This window comes from Salvelinus fontinalis, chromosome 23 (genome assembly GCF_029448725.1).
Source record: "Salvelinus fontinalis isolate EN_2023a chromosome 23, ASM2944872v1, whole genome shotgun sequence".
Classification (NCBI taxonomy): domain Eukaryota; kingdom Metazoa; phylum Chordata; class Actinopteri; order Salmoniformes; family Salmonidae; genus Salvelinus; species Salvelinus fontinalis.
In genome coordinates, this window is record NC_074687.1 from 1,788,454 (window position 1) to 1,803,104 (window position 14,651).

At 49.7% G+C, this 14,651-nt stretch overlaps 1 protein-coding gene across 3 annotated transcripts in view; it reads right to left on the bottom strand.

Annotated features, from left to right (window-relative positions):
• LOC129820684 (uncharacterized protein KIAA2012 homolog) overlaps positions 1 to 14,651 on the bottom strand; it is an 83,512-nt gene that overhangs the window by 2,312 nt on the left and 66,549 nt on the right. Inside the window, exons 16-21 of one of the 3 annotated variants that reach the window (XM_055877529.1) lie at positions 14,344 to 14,635; positions 13,522 to 13,687; positions 6,321 to 6,621; positions 5,587 to 5,773; positions 4,325 to 4,505; positions 3,772 to 3,977 (exon numbers count right to left, since the gene is read on the bottom strand). In XM_055877529.1, the coding sequence (XP_055733504.1) occupies positions 3,772 to 3,977; positions 4,325 to 4,505; positions 5,587 to 5,773; positions 6,321 to 6,621; positions 13,522 to 13,687; positions 14,344 to 14,635 (1,333 nt within the window). Of the gene's footprint in view, positions 1 to 3,771; positions 3,978 to 4,324; positions 4,506 to 5,586; positions 5,774 to 6,320; positions 6,622 to 13,521; positions 13,691 to 14,343; positions 14,636 to 14,651 lie in introns of all 3 variants that reach the window. The other 2 variants (XM_055877528.1, XM_055877530.1) reach the window with 2 other exon arrangements.

A 14,651-nucleotide genomic window follows, 5' to 3' on the forward strand; every position in this document is an offset into this window, starting at 1 on the left:
TGTTGTGTATGCTTCATTCATGCAACTCCCTCGCACGCATCATATGTACATCATACACAATTTACCAGTTGAAAAAAAAAAGTGGGTTAATTTTCAAAGTTACGTTACTACCGGGAAAAAAGTTTCACTGTGCAGCTGGATGTAATTTAGTTCATGTTAACAGTTAGGTAGCTGGTGGATATTATAAAGTGGCTTCGCCAGGACACCACGCCAGGACGCAACGCCAGGACGCAACGCCAGGACACAACACCAGGACACAACAGCAGCGTCAGATTAACGCGGCGGGGAGAAGTCTGCCACAGAGGCCAAGGCCGCCGATGCTAATCACCTAGGCTGTCGAGCCCAGCAACAAAGGCACCAGCACAACCGTCTTGCAGTCTGGTGACATAGAAGGTAACCAACCCGAGGAGGGGCCTGCAGCCACCAAGATACCCAACCCGCCTGTACTGTGGGAGAAAACTGGCATTTTGTAGCGTGTGGTTTAAAGGCAGAAAGTGGCTGGAATATTCCTGCAAGGAAATACATGCACACGGACACCCCCGCTCCCGCACGGACACCCCCACACGGACACCCCCACACGGACACCCCCACACGGACACCCCCACACGGACACCCCCACACGGACACCCCCGCTCCCGCACGGACACCCCCACACGGACACCCCCGCTCCCGCACGGACACCCCCACACGGACACCCCCACACGGACACCCCCACACGGACACCCCCGCACGGACACCCCCACACGGACACCCCCGCTCCAAGCAAACGGCAAAGAGTAGTGAGTCGTAATCTGAAGGAATATGTGGTGAAACAACAATGGGCCAGGAAGAAGAGGATCATGAGAGGAAGTGCAAATGACTGTTTTTCAGCACTCTGGATGCTGTACTGGGAGAAAGGTCAGCACGATTTAACCAACCAAACAGCCAACTTGTTGAGGCCCTGTGTGCCTTGCACCTACAAAATGAAACCTTTATGGATATGGAAAAGGTGAAACCACTGTGGGACTTTGTGGAAGCTGAGTTTACTGTCGCACGCCAGTTTGTACAGACTGAAATCGCCCCGATCTGGAGAAGAAAAATGGACTAACGTTATGCAGAGCATTTTGGATAAATACTCCAAGCCTCTAACAGTTATGCCTGCTGTGATGATGGCAATTGACGCTGGGATTAACATTTTGGATAAATACTCCAGGCCTCTAACAGCTATGCCTGCTGTGATGATGGCAATTGACGCTGGGATTAACATTTGGAGCATCCACGGCAATTTTCAACATTGAAAAAAAATGTATTCAGTAAAAACTCAGACGGAGCCTGTTGCACAGGAGGAAAGCACAGCAGATTCAACTGGCATTTGGAGAGGGATCTTATAAGCAAGTTCCTTGGGGAACGAGAGACTGCTGAGGAGGTCCAACACAGCATCAAGGAGGCTTTGAATCTGGGTACGAACAGGCAGCCTGGCTGGGCTTGTATTATTTTGTTATTTTGCTTTTGGAAATTCGTGGCAAATGTCAGAAATAGTCGTAGACGTGATTTTTTAGTTTACTGCTTGACTTCTGTGATTGGATTGGACATGTTTAGTTTATAATTTAAATCGGATTGTTTTTAATGTCGTTTTATACGGTAGAAGAGGTGCTTTGCATTACGTGGATGAGGGTGGGCAGACCTTGGCCAATGGTTGAGTAACGACGCAGCTATAGTGTTGCCATAAAAAACTCGTTGATATGGAAAACTAATTTCTCCGTTGACATACGCAGCGTAGTACGGCACTCTTGTAGGAAGACAGCTTGGTAGCTGCATTGATAAGTCGTGGTAATGCATTGTACATGATTGTTTGCGTTCCGCGATTGGAAATGCATTCTATGGGCATGGGGAAGTGTTATTACAGTAATTAGCATCTGTTTTGCATTGACAGGTACTTGTGCATGTAGCTGTGTGGCGTTGTCATAACTTGTAATTTCTCGAGACGGTTATGAATCGTCCATGTTTGTAAAGCGGTGCAGTAGCCTGTATTCTTGCTGCAAGACAGCCGTGCAGTAGCTTGTATTCTTGCTGCAAGACAGCCGTGCAGTAGCCTGTATTCTTGCTGCAAGACAGCCGTGCAGTAGCCTGTATTCTTGCTGCAAGACAGCCGTGCAGTAGCCTGTATTCTTGCTGCAAGACAGCCGTGCAGTAGCCTGTATTCTTGCTGCAAGACAGCCGTGCAGTAGCCTGTATTCTTGCTGCAAGACAGCCGTGCAGTAGCCTGTATTCTTGCTGCAAGACAGCCGTGCAGTAGCCTGTATTCTTGCTGCAAGACAGCCGTGCAGTAGCCTGTATTCTTGCTGCAAGACAGCCGTGCAGTAGCCTGTATTCTTGCTGCAAGACAGCCGTGCAGTAGCTTGTATTCTTGCTGCAAGACAGCCGTGCAGTAGCTTGTATTCTTGCTGCAAGACAGCCGTGCAGTAGCTTGTATTCTTGCTGCAAGACAGCCGTCCAGTAGCCTGTATTCTTGCTGCAAGACAGCCGTGCAGTAGCTTGTATTCTTGCTGCAAGACAGCCGTGCAGTAGCTTGTATTCTTGCTGCAAGACAGCCGTCCAGTAGCCTGTATTCTTGCTGCAAGACAGCCGTGCAGTAGCTTGTATTCTTGCTGCAAGACAGCCGTGCAGTAGCTTGTATTCTTGCTGCAAGACAGCCGTGCAGTAGCCTGTATTCTTGCTGCAAGACAGCCGTGCAGTAGCTTGTATTCTTGCTGCAAGACAGCCGTGCAGTAGCTTGTATTCTTGCTGCAAGACAGCCGTGCAGTAGCTTGTATTCTTGCTGCAAGACAGCCGTCCAGTAGCCTGTATTCTTGCTGCAAGACAGCCGTGCAGTAGCTTGTATTCTTGCTGCAAGACAGCCGTGCAGTAGCTTGTATTCTTGCTGCAAGACAGCCGTCCAGTAGCCTGTATTCTTGCTGCAAGACAGCCGTGCAGTAGCTTGTATTCTTGCTGCAAGACAGCCGTGCAGTAGCTTGTATTCTTGCTGCAAGACAGCCGTGCAGTAGCCTGTATTCTTGCTGCAAGACAGCCGTGCAGTAGCTTGTATTCTTGCTGCAAGACAGCCATGCGTGGCTGCAAATACATTGTGTGTAATTGTACTATAGAGTATTAACAATCCTGTATTATCAGCAAGCGAATATAGTTGTGCCCCTTTAGTCATTTCTAATGCCCCCTTGCCAAGTTAATCCTGCCGCCGGGCCTGTTCCTGCCGCCTAGGTAGTCATTTTATTTTGGTCGGTACAGCCTTGATTCTCTTTTTCTGCGTCTCATTAATAGTGCCAGAAGTTTTCCCCGACCAAGTGACCAGGAAAAACTCTGGGTCCTCGACCAAGTGACCAGGAAAAGTTCTGGGTCCTCGACCAAGTGACCAGGATAAGTTCTGGGTCCTCGACCAAGTGACCAGGAAAAACTCTGGGTCATTCAAGTTGTTCCATATTTGAGGTAATTCATATCATATCCACTAGAGGGCGGTGCTGAGGCCCCATCACATATTTCAGAGGTAATTCATATCATATCCACTAGAGGGCGGTGCTGAGGCCCCATCACATATTTCAGAGGTAATTCATATCATATCCACTAGAGGGCGGTGCTGAGGCCCCATCACATATTTCAGAGGTAATTCATATCATATCCACTAGAGGGCGGTGCTGAGGCCCCATCACATATTTCAGAGGTAATTCATATCATATCCACTAGAGGGCGGTGCTGAGGCCCCATCACAGCCCATATTAGGGAGTTAGCTAGACAGTCTACCTGAGTTCCTCAGCTCTCTGATTCTGCTCCTCTTCCAGCTCCAGCCTCATGCACTCCTCTCTCTCCTCCCGCTCCTGCTGCCTCCTCCTCTCCTCCTCTCTCTCCTTCCTCTTCCTCTCCACCTCTAGTCGGCGACGCTCTGCCTTCTCAGCCAACACGTTCTTCTGTTGCTCCATATGGGCTGCAGCCTCTCCTCTGTTCTTGTCCTTATTACCCACAGATCATGGATAATGGAGTGAATTCAAGGGTAGCACCGACCAGGACTCAAACCCGGGTCCCTGCACCCATCAGTCCAACAACTTAACCGTTACGCCCAGAGGTCTGAACCTCTGGACGAAGTCGCTAGGTGTTGTACTGAGGTCACTAGTATATCAAAATAACATCGGGTCAAAACAATGGTGAGAATGTGTTTGTCCGAAGTGACGTCATATTCACTACATAGTGCACTACTTCTAACTAGAGCCCTTTGACCCTAGGGGCCCTAGTCAATAGTAGTGCACTATATAGTGAATAAGGGGCCATCTCCCATGCAGGCTATGTCCTCCATACTCACAGTACTGATGCTGTCTTCAGATATGACCAGGTTTAACGGTTGGGTTTCTGCTGTCATGACAACCGAGCAGGATGACAGTTGGTCATGAGAGGACCGTCGTTGTCCGCACGGTAAAACCTCGTCCTCACAGGAGTTAGATCTGTGTGAACTCTGACCTGACTGCCCATTGGATGAGGAGCTCCTGAAGACAAAAAGGGAATTCAGCAACTCTTGGAAGACGGTGGAAGTGTTTACAGAGCTGTGATTGGATAAAACCAACCCACCTGTTTACAAAGCTGTGATTGGATAAAACCAACCCACCTGTTTACAGAGCTGTGATTGGATAAAACCAACCCACCTGTTTACAGAGCTGTGATGGGATAAAACCAACCCACCTGTTTACAGAGCTGTGATTGGATAAAACCAACCCACCTGTTTACAGAGCTGTGATGGGATAAAACCAACCCACCTGTTTACAGAGCTGTGATTGGATAAAACCAACCCACCTGTTTACAGAGCTGTGAGGGGATAAAACCAACCCACCTGTTTACAGAGCTGTGATTGGATAAAACCAACCCACCTGTTTACAGAGCTGTGAGGGGATAAAACCAACCCACCTGTTTACAGAGCTGTGAGGGGATAAAACCAACCCACCTGTTTACAGAGCTGTGATTGGATAAAACCAACCCACCTGTTTACAGAGCTGTGATGGGATAAAACCAACCCACCTGTTTACAGAGCTGTGATTGGATAAAACCAACCCACCTGTTTACAGAGCTGTGAGGGGATAAAACCAACCCACCTGTTTACAGAGCTGTGAGGGGATAAAACCAACCCACCTGTTTACAGAGCTGTGATTGGATAAAACCAACCCACCTGTTTACAGAGCTGTGAGGGGATAAAACCAACCCACCTGTTTACAGAGCTGTGAGGGGATAAAACCAACCCACCTGTTTACAGAGCTGTGAGGGGATAAAACCAACCCACCTGTTTACAGAGCTGTGATTGGATAAAACCAACCCACCTGTTTACAGAGCTGTGAGGGGATAAAACCAACCCACCTGTTTACAGAGCTGTGAGGGGATAAAACCAACCCACCTGTTTACAGAGCTGTGATTGGATAAAACCAACCCACCTGTTTACAGAGCTGTGAGGGGATAAAACCAACCCACCTGTTTACAGAGCTGTGATTGGATAAAACCAACCCACCTGTTTACAGAGCTGTGAGGGGATAAAACCAACCCACCTGTTTACAGAGCTGTGAGGGGATAAAACCAACCCACCTGTTTACAGAGCTGTGAGGGGATTGGACGAGGTCCTCGTCATGTGTGTTGAGTGCAGCACTATCGTCCTCAGTGTCCTTGACGTCTCCATCAGAAGCAGACGGAGACGTCTCAGATAAGCCTTTGGTCTCTTTGGTCTTGTTCGTCCTCTCCACGATCTCCACGGCCACATGGCCTTTAGGTTTTCCTACAAGACAGGGAGGGAATCAGTGGAGATGGGTCTCGGACACCATGGGTACATCCCAAATGGAACCCTATTCCCTATGTAGTGCACTACTTTAGACCAGAGCCCTATGGCACCCTATTCCCTATATAGTGCACTACTTTAGACCAGAGACCTATGGAACCCTATTCCCTATATAGTGCACTACTTTACCCAGAGCCCTATAGAACCCTATTCCCTATATAGTGCACTACTTTAGACCAGAGCCCTATAGAACCCTATTCCCTATATAGTGCACTACTATAGACCAGAGACCTATGGAACCCTATTCCCTAAATAGTGCACTACTATAGACCAGAGCCTTATTCCCTATATAGTGCACTACTTTAGACTAGAGCCCTATGGAACCCTATTCCCTATATAGTGCACTACTTTAGACCAGAGCCATATTCCCTATATAGTGCACTACCTTTAACCAGGGCATATAGGGAATAGGGTGCTATTGGGGAGGTAAATCATATCAGATATCAGCTCCATTCAACAGGTCATCCTGACAGAGACAGAAACTCACCGACAACAAACTCAGCTTGACTTTTGACCCGGTCCTTTTTTCTCTTCCTCAAGACCTTCCCCGACTCCTTGGAGAGGACTTTCTGCTTCTGCTCCTCCTTGGAGAGGACTTCCTGCTTCTGCTCCTCCTTGGAGAGGACTTTCTGCTTCTGCTCCTCCTTGGAGAGGACTTCCTGCTTCTGCTCCTCCTTGGAGAGGACTTCCTGCTTCTGCTCCTCCTTGGAGAGGACTTCCTGCTTCTGCTCCTCCTTGGAGAGGACTTCCTGCTTCTGCTCCTGTCCTTCATTCACTTTTCTCTTTGTCTGGAAAACAGGCAACAATGAAGTTATTAAACTACAGTATTATGTGTTGGATACAGGCCAGGGGGGGGGGTATTAAACTACAGTATTATGTGTTGGATACAGGCCAGGGGGGGGGGGTATTAAACTACAGTATTATGTGTTGGATACAGGCCAGGGGGGGGGGGGGTATTAAACAACAGTATTATGTGTTGGATACAGGCCAGGGGGGGGGGGGGGGGGGGGTATTAAACTACAGTATTATGTGTTGGATACAGGCCAGGGGGGGGGGGGGGGGTATTAAACTACAGTATTATGTGTTGGATACAGGCCAGGGGGGGGGGGGGGGGGGGGTATTAAACTACAGTATTATGTGCTGGATACAGGCCAGGGGGGGGGGGGGGGGGTATTAAACTACAGTATTATGTGTTGGATACAGGCCAGGGGGGGGGGGGGGGGGTATTAAACTACAGTATTATGTGTTGGATACAGGCCAGGGAGGGGGGGGGGGGTATTAAACTACAGTATTATGTGTTGGATACAGGCCAGGGGGGGGGGGTTATTAAACTACAGTATTATGTGTTGGATACAGGCCAGGGAGGGGGGGGGGGGGTATTAAACTACAGTATTATGTGTTGGATACAGGCCAGGGGGGGGGGGGGTATTAAACTACAGTATTATGTGTTGGATACAGGCCAGGGGTGGGGGGGGTATTAAACTACAGTATTATGTGTTGGATACAGGCCAGGGGGGGTATTAAACTACAGTATTATGTGTTGGATACAGGCCAGGGGGGGGGGGGGGGTATTAAACTACAGTATTATGTGTTGGATACAGGCCAGGGGGGGGGGGGGGGTATTAAACTACAGTATTATGTGTTGGATACAGGCCAGGGGGGGGGGGGTATTAAACTACAGTATTATGTGTTGGATACAGGCCAGGGGGGGGGGGGAGTATTAAACTACAGTATTATGTGTTGGATACAGGCCAGGGGGGGGGGGGGGTATTAAACTACAGTATTATGTGTTGGATACGGGCCGGGGGGGGGGGGGGGGTATTAAACTACAGTATTATGTGTTGGATACAGGCCAGGGGGGGGGGGGGGGGGGTATTAAACTACAGTATTATGTGTTGGATACAGGCCAGGGGGGGGGGGGGGGGTATTAAACTACAGTATTATGTGTTGGATACAGGCCAGGGGGGGGGGGGGGGGGGTATTAAACTACAGTATTATGTGTTGGATACAGGCCAGGGGGGGGGGGGGGGGGTATTAAACTACAGTATTATGTGTTGGATACAGGCCGGGGGGGGGGGGGGGGGGGTATTAAACTACAGTATTATGTGTTGGATACAGGCCAGGGGGGGGGGGTATTAAACTACAGTATTATGTGTTGGATACAGGCCGGGGGGGGGGGGGTATTAAACTACAGTATTATGTGTTGGATACAGGCCGGGGGGGGGGGGGGGGGTATTAAACTACAGTATTATGGGTTCGGATACAGGCCAGGGGGGGGGGGGGGGGTATTAAACTACAGTATTATGTGTTGGGTACAGGCCAGGGGGGGGGGTATTAAACTACAGTATTATGTGTTGGATACAGGCCAGGGGGGGGGGGGGGAGTATTAAACTACAGTATTATGTGTTGGATACAGGCCAGGGGGGGGGGGGGGGGGGTATTAAACTACAGTATTATGTGTTGGATACAGGCCGGGGGGGGGGTATTAAACTACAGTATTATGTGTTGGATACAGGCCGGGGGGGGGGGGGGGTATTAAACTACAGTATTATGTGTTGGATACAGGCCGGGGGGGGGGGGGGGGGGGGTATTAAACTACAGTATTATGTGCTGGATACAGGCCAGGGGGGGGGGGGGGTATTAAACTACAGTATTATGTGTTGGATACAGGCCGGGGGGGGGGGGGGGGGGTATTAAACTACAGTATTATGTGTTGGATACAGGCCAGGGGGGGGGGGGGGGTATTAAACTACAGTATTATGTTTTGGATACAGGCCGGGGGGGGGGGGTGGGTATTAAACTACAGTATTATGTGTTGGATACAGGCCAGGGGGGGGGGGGGGCTATTAAACTACAGTATTATGTGTTGGATACAGGCCGGGGGGGGTATTAAACTACAGTATTATGTGTTGGATACAGGCCAGGGGGGGGGGGGGGGGTATTAAACTACAGTATTATGTGTTGGATACAGGCCAGGGGGGGGGGGGTATTAAACTACAGTATTATGTGTTGGATACAGGCCGGGGGGGGGGGGGGGGGTATTAAACTACAGTATTATGTGTTGGATACAGGCCAGGGGGGGGGGGGGTATTAAACTACAGTATTATGTGTTGGATACAGGCCGGGGGGGGGGGGGGGGTATTAAACTACAGTATTATGGGTTCGGATACAGGCCAGGGGGGGGGGGGGGTATTAAACTACAGTATTATGTGTTGGATACAGGCCAGGGGGGGGGGTATTAAACTATAGTATTATGTGTTGGATACAGGCCAGGGGGGGGGGGGGGTATTAAAATACAGTATTATGTGTTGGATACAGGCCAGGGGGGGGGTATTAAACTACAGTATTATGTGTTGGATACAGGCCAGGGGGGGGGGTATTAAACTACAGTATTATGTGTTGGATACAGGCCGGGGGGGGGGGGGGGTATTAAACTACAGTATTATGTGTTGGATACAGGCCAGGGGGGGGGGGGGGTATTAAACTACAGTATTATGTGTTGGATACAGGCCAGGGGGGGGGGGGTATTAAACTACAGTATTATGTGTTGGATACAGGCCAGGGGGGGGGGGTATTAAACTACAGTATTATGTGTTGGATACAGGCCAGGGGGGGGGGGGGTATTAAACTACAGTATTATGTGTTGGATACAGGCCAGGGGGGGGGGGGGGTTATTAAACTACAGTATTATGTGTTGGATACAGGCCAGGGGGGGGGGGGTATTAAACTACAGTATTATGTGTTGGATACAGGCCAGGGGGGGGGGGGGTTATTAAACTACAGTATTATGTGTTGGATACAGGCCAGGGGGGGGGGGGGGTATTAAACTACAGTATTATGTGTTGGATACAGGCCAGGGGGGGGGGGGGGTATTAAACTACAGTATTATGTGTTGGATACAGGCCAGGGGGGGGGGGGGGGGTATTAAACTACAGTATTATGTGTTGGATACAGGCCAGGGGGGGGGGGGGTATTAAACTACAGTATTATGTGTTGGATACAGGCCAGGGGGGGGGGGGGGGTATTAAACTACAGTATTATGTGTTGGATACAGGCCAGGGGGGGGGGGGGGGGGTATTAAACTACAGTATTATGTGTTGGATACAGGCCAGGGGGGGGGGGGGGTATTAAACTACAGTATTATGTTTTGGATACAGGCCGGGGGGGGGGGGGGGTATTAAACTACAGTATTATGTGTTGGATACAGGCCAGGGGGGGGGGGGGGGGTATTAAACTACAGTACTATGTGTTGGATACAGGCCAGGGGGGGGGGGGTATTAAACTACAGTATTATGTGTTGGATACAGGCCGGGGGGGGGGGGGGGGGGTATTAAACTACAGTATTGTGGGTTAGGATACAGGCCAGGGGGGGGGGGGGTATTAAACTACAGTATTATGTGTTGGATACAGGCCAGGGGGGGGGGGGGGGTATTAAACTACAGTATTATGTGTTGGATACAGGCCAGGGGGGGGGGGGGGGTATTAAACTACAGTATTATGTGTTGGATACAGGCCAGGGGGGGGGGGTATTAAACTATAGTATTATGTGTTGGATACAGGCCGGGGGGGGGGGGGGGGGGGGTATTAAACTACAGTATTATGGGTTCGGATACAGGCCAGGGGGGGGGGGGGGGTATTAAACTACAGTATTATGTGTTGGATACAGGCCAGGGGGGGGGGGGGGGGTATTAAACTACAGTATTATGTGTTGGATACAGGCCAGGGGGGGGGGGGGGGGTATTAAACTACAGTATTATGTGTTGGATACAGGCCAGGGGGGGGGGGTATTAAACTATAGTATTATGTGTTGGATACAGGCCAGGGGGGGGGGGGGGGGTATTAAACTACAGTACTATGTGTTGGATACAGGCCAGGGGGGGGGGGGGTATTAAACTACAGTATTATGTGTTGGATACAGGCCGGGGGGGGGGGGGGGGGGGGTATTAAACTACAGTATTATGGGTTCGGATACAGGCCAGGGGGGGGGGGGGGGGTATTAAACTACAGTATTATGTGTTGGATACAGGCCAGGGGGGGGGGGGGGGGGTATTAAACTACAGTATTATGTGTTGGATACAGGCCAGGGGGGGGGGGGGGGTATTAAACTACAGTATTATGTGTTGGATACAGGCCAGGGGGGGGGTATTAAACTACAGTATTATGTGTTGGATACAGGCCAGGGGGGGGGGTATTAAACAACAGTATTATGTGTTGGATACAGGCCAGGGGGGGGGGGGGTATTAAACTACAGTATTATGTGTTGGATACAGGCCAGGGGGGGGGGGTTATTAAAATACAGTATTATGTGTTGGATACAGGCCAGGGGGGGGGGGGGGGTATTAAACTACAGTATTATGTGTTGGATACAGGCCAGGGGGGGGGGGGGTTATTAAACTACAGTATTATGTGTTGGATACAGGCCAGGGGGGGGGGGGGGGTATTAAACTACAGTATTATGTGTTGGATACAGGCCAGGGGGGGGGGGGGGGGGTATTAAACTACAGTATTATGTGTTGGATACAGGCCAGGGGGGGGGGGGGGTTATTAAACTACAGTATTATGTGTTGGATACAGGCCAGGGGGGGGGGGGGGTTATTAAAATACAGTATTATGTGTTGGATACAGGCCAGGGGGGGTATTAAACTACAGCATTATGTGTTGGATACAGGCCAGGGGGGGGGGGGGGGGTATTAAACTACAGTATTATGTGTTGGGTACAGGCCAAGGGGGGGGGGGGGGGGTTATTAAACTACAGTATTATGTGTTGTGGCACCCTATTGGAATACCACTATATAGGGAATAGGGCTCTGGTCTATAGTAGTGCACTATATAGGGAATAGGGTTCTATAGGGCTCTGGTCTAAAGTAGTGCACTATATAGGGAATAGGGTTCTATAGGGCTCTGGTCTAAAGTAGTGCACTATATAGGGAATAGGGTTCTATAGGGCTCTGGTCTAAAGTAGTGCACTATATAGGGAATAGGGTTCTATAGGGCTCTGGTCTAAAGTAGTGCACTATATAGGGAATAGGGTTCTATAGGGCTCTGGTCTAAAGTAGTGCACTATATAGGGAATAGGGTTCTATAGGGCTCTGGTCTAAAGTAGTGCACTATATAGGGAATAGGGTTCTATAGGGCTCTGGTCTAAAGTAGTGCACTATATAGGGAATAGGGTTCTATAGGGCTCTGGTCTAAAGTAGTGCACTATATAGGGAATAGGGTTCTATAGGGCTCTGGTCTAAAGTAGTGCACTATATAGGGAATAGGGTTCTATAGGGCTCTGGTCTAAAGTAGTGCACTATATAGGGAATAGGGTGCCATAGGGCTCTGGTCTAAAGTAGTGCACTATGTAGGGAATAGGGTTCTATAGGGCTCTGGTCAATAGTAGTGCACTATATAGGGAATAGGGCCCTGGTCTAAAGTAGTGCACTATATAGGGAATAGGGCTCTGGTCAATAGTAGTGCACTATGTAGGGAATAGGGCCCATAGGGCTCTGGTCTAAAGTAGTGCACTATATAGGGAATAGGGCTCTGGTCTAAAGTAGTGCACTATTAGGGAATAGGGCTCTGGTCTAAAGTAGTGCACTATGTAGGGAATAGGGTTCCACTTGGGACAACACTGGGGCTCCACAAGGGTGCGTTCTCAGCCCTCTCCTGTACTCCCTGTTCACCAATGACTGCGTGGCCATGCACACCTCCAACTCAATCATCACGTTTGCAGACGTAGGCTTGATTACCAACAACGACGAGACGGCCTACAGGGAGGAGGTGAGGGCACTCGGAGTGTGGTGTCAGGAAAACCACCTCTCACTCAACGTCAACAAAACAAAGGAGATGATCGTGGACAAACTGAAATGGTCCACCCACACAGACAGTGTTATGAAAAAGGTGCAACAGAGCCTTTACAACCTCAGGAGGCTGAAGACATTTGACTTGTCACCTAAAACCCTCACAAACTTTTACAGATGCACAATCGAGAGCATCCTGTCGGGCTGTATCACCGCCTGGGTCGGCAACTGCACCACCCGCAACAGCAAGGCTCTCCAGAGGGTGGTGCGGTCTGCACAACGCATCACCGGGGGCAGGACACCTGCAGCACCCGATGTCACAGGAAGGCCAACAAGATCATCAAGGACAACAATCACCCGAGCCACTGCCTGTTCACCCCGCTATCATCCAGAAGGAGAGGTCAGTACAGGTGCATCAAACAGTTTCTATCTCAAGGCCATCAGACTGTTAAACAGCCACCACTAACTCAGAGAGGCTCCTGCCAACATACAGACTTGAAATAATTGGCCACTTTAATAAATGGATCACTAGTCACTTTAAATAATACCACCTTAATAATGTCTACATATCTTGCATTACTCATCTCATATGTATATACGGTATTCCCATACCATCTATTGCCTCTTAGTCTACACCGCTCTGACATTGCTCATCCATATATTAATATGTATATTCTTATTCCATCCGTTACTTAGATGTGTGTGTATTGGTTATATGTTGTGTAATTGTTAGATATTACTTGTTAGATATTACTGCACTGTTGGAGCTAGAAACACAAGCATTTCACTACACTCGCGATAACATCTGCTAACCATGTTTATCTAGGCAAGTCAGTTAAAAATAACAAATCCTTATTTACGTGTATGTGACCAATAACATTTGATTTGAACACCATAACGTACCGTTTTCTGTACAGTAGGAGAGTCCTGGGAATCCACCTCTTTATTCAATGTGTCCTCCAGCTTCTCTCTGCTGGTTTGTTCACCTGTTTCCTGTGTCTGTCCCTCCACCTGCTGTGGGTTCTGTTCATCTACTGTCACGTTGGTTTTCTTAAAATGGCCTCCTTTCCTGCTAAAAAGAGAGAAGAAGCAGGATAAAAGGTAACGATCGATAAAGATGGAGATACTAGAGGCAGGCACTGAAGAGAGGGGAGAGGAGGGTGAGATGGGGTGAACATGGGAGGGAAGGAGAGAGCAGGAGAAATGGGGTGGACGGGAGGGAGACTGAGGGAGGGAGAGACTGAGGGAGGGAGAGAGAAGGAGAGATGGGGTGGACGGGAGGGAGACTGAGGGAGGGAGAGACTGAGGGAGGGAGAGAGAAGGAGAGATGGGGTGGACGGGAGGGAGACTGAGGGAGGGAGAGAGAAGGAGAGATGGGGTGGACAGGGGAGGGAGAGAGCAGGGGAGACTGAGGGGGAGACAGTGGGAGAGGAAGGGGGTATGAGGGAGGGAGACTGATGGAAAGCTGAGATATATCAGAGAAGGAATGCAAACAGCAATTAGACAGGATATGAATGAGGACTAGAACCCTGTGGAGCTTTACACTGTGACCTCTGACCTATAACTGCTACGCAGGACCCTGTCAACCTGCAGCCCAGATAGTAGATCTGAAAGGACTCGATTACGGTCTGTCTGAGTCCCAAATGGGTCCTATGACTCCTGGTCAACAGCAGTGCACTATGTAGGGCGTAGGATCCCATTTGGGATACGGCCTCTTTCACTCACCCACTGGGTGTGAGGGGTCCCTCTGAGTGTTTGGGAGTTCTCTTCTGAGAGAGGTCCCGTGCTGTAGAGTGGCCTGTGGGGAGGGGCTGTGAAGATTTGTGGGGGCTGATGTTTTGGGTCTCTTCTTCTTCTGTGGTAGGTAAGGAGGATACCCCGCTCATCTGTGTACCTGGCTGATCCCGATTCTGGCTCCTCTTCCTTCTTGTAGACTTCTCCTCAGCTTCCTCCCTCCTCACCTCCTTTCCTTCCCGTGCCGCCTTCCCTTCCTCCTGTCTTGGAATCTCCACTGGTGCTACAAGCAGAGTGTG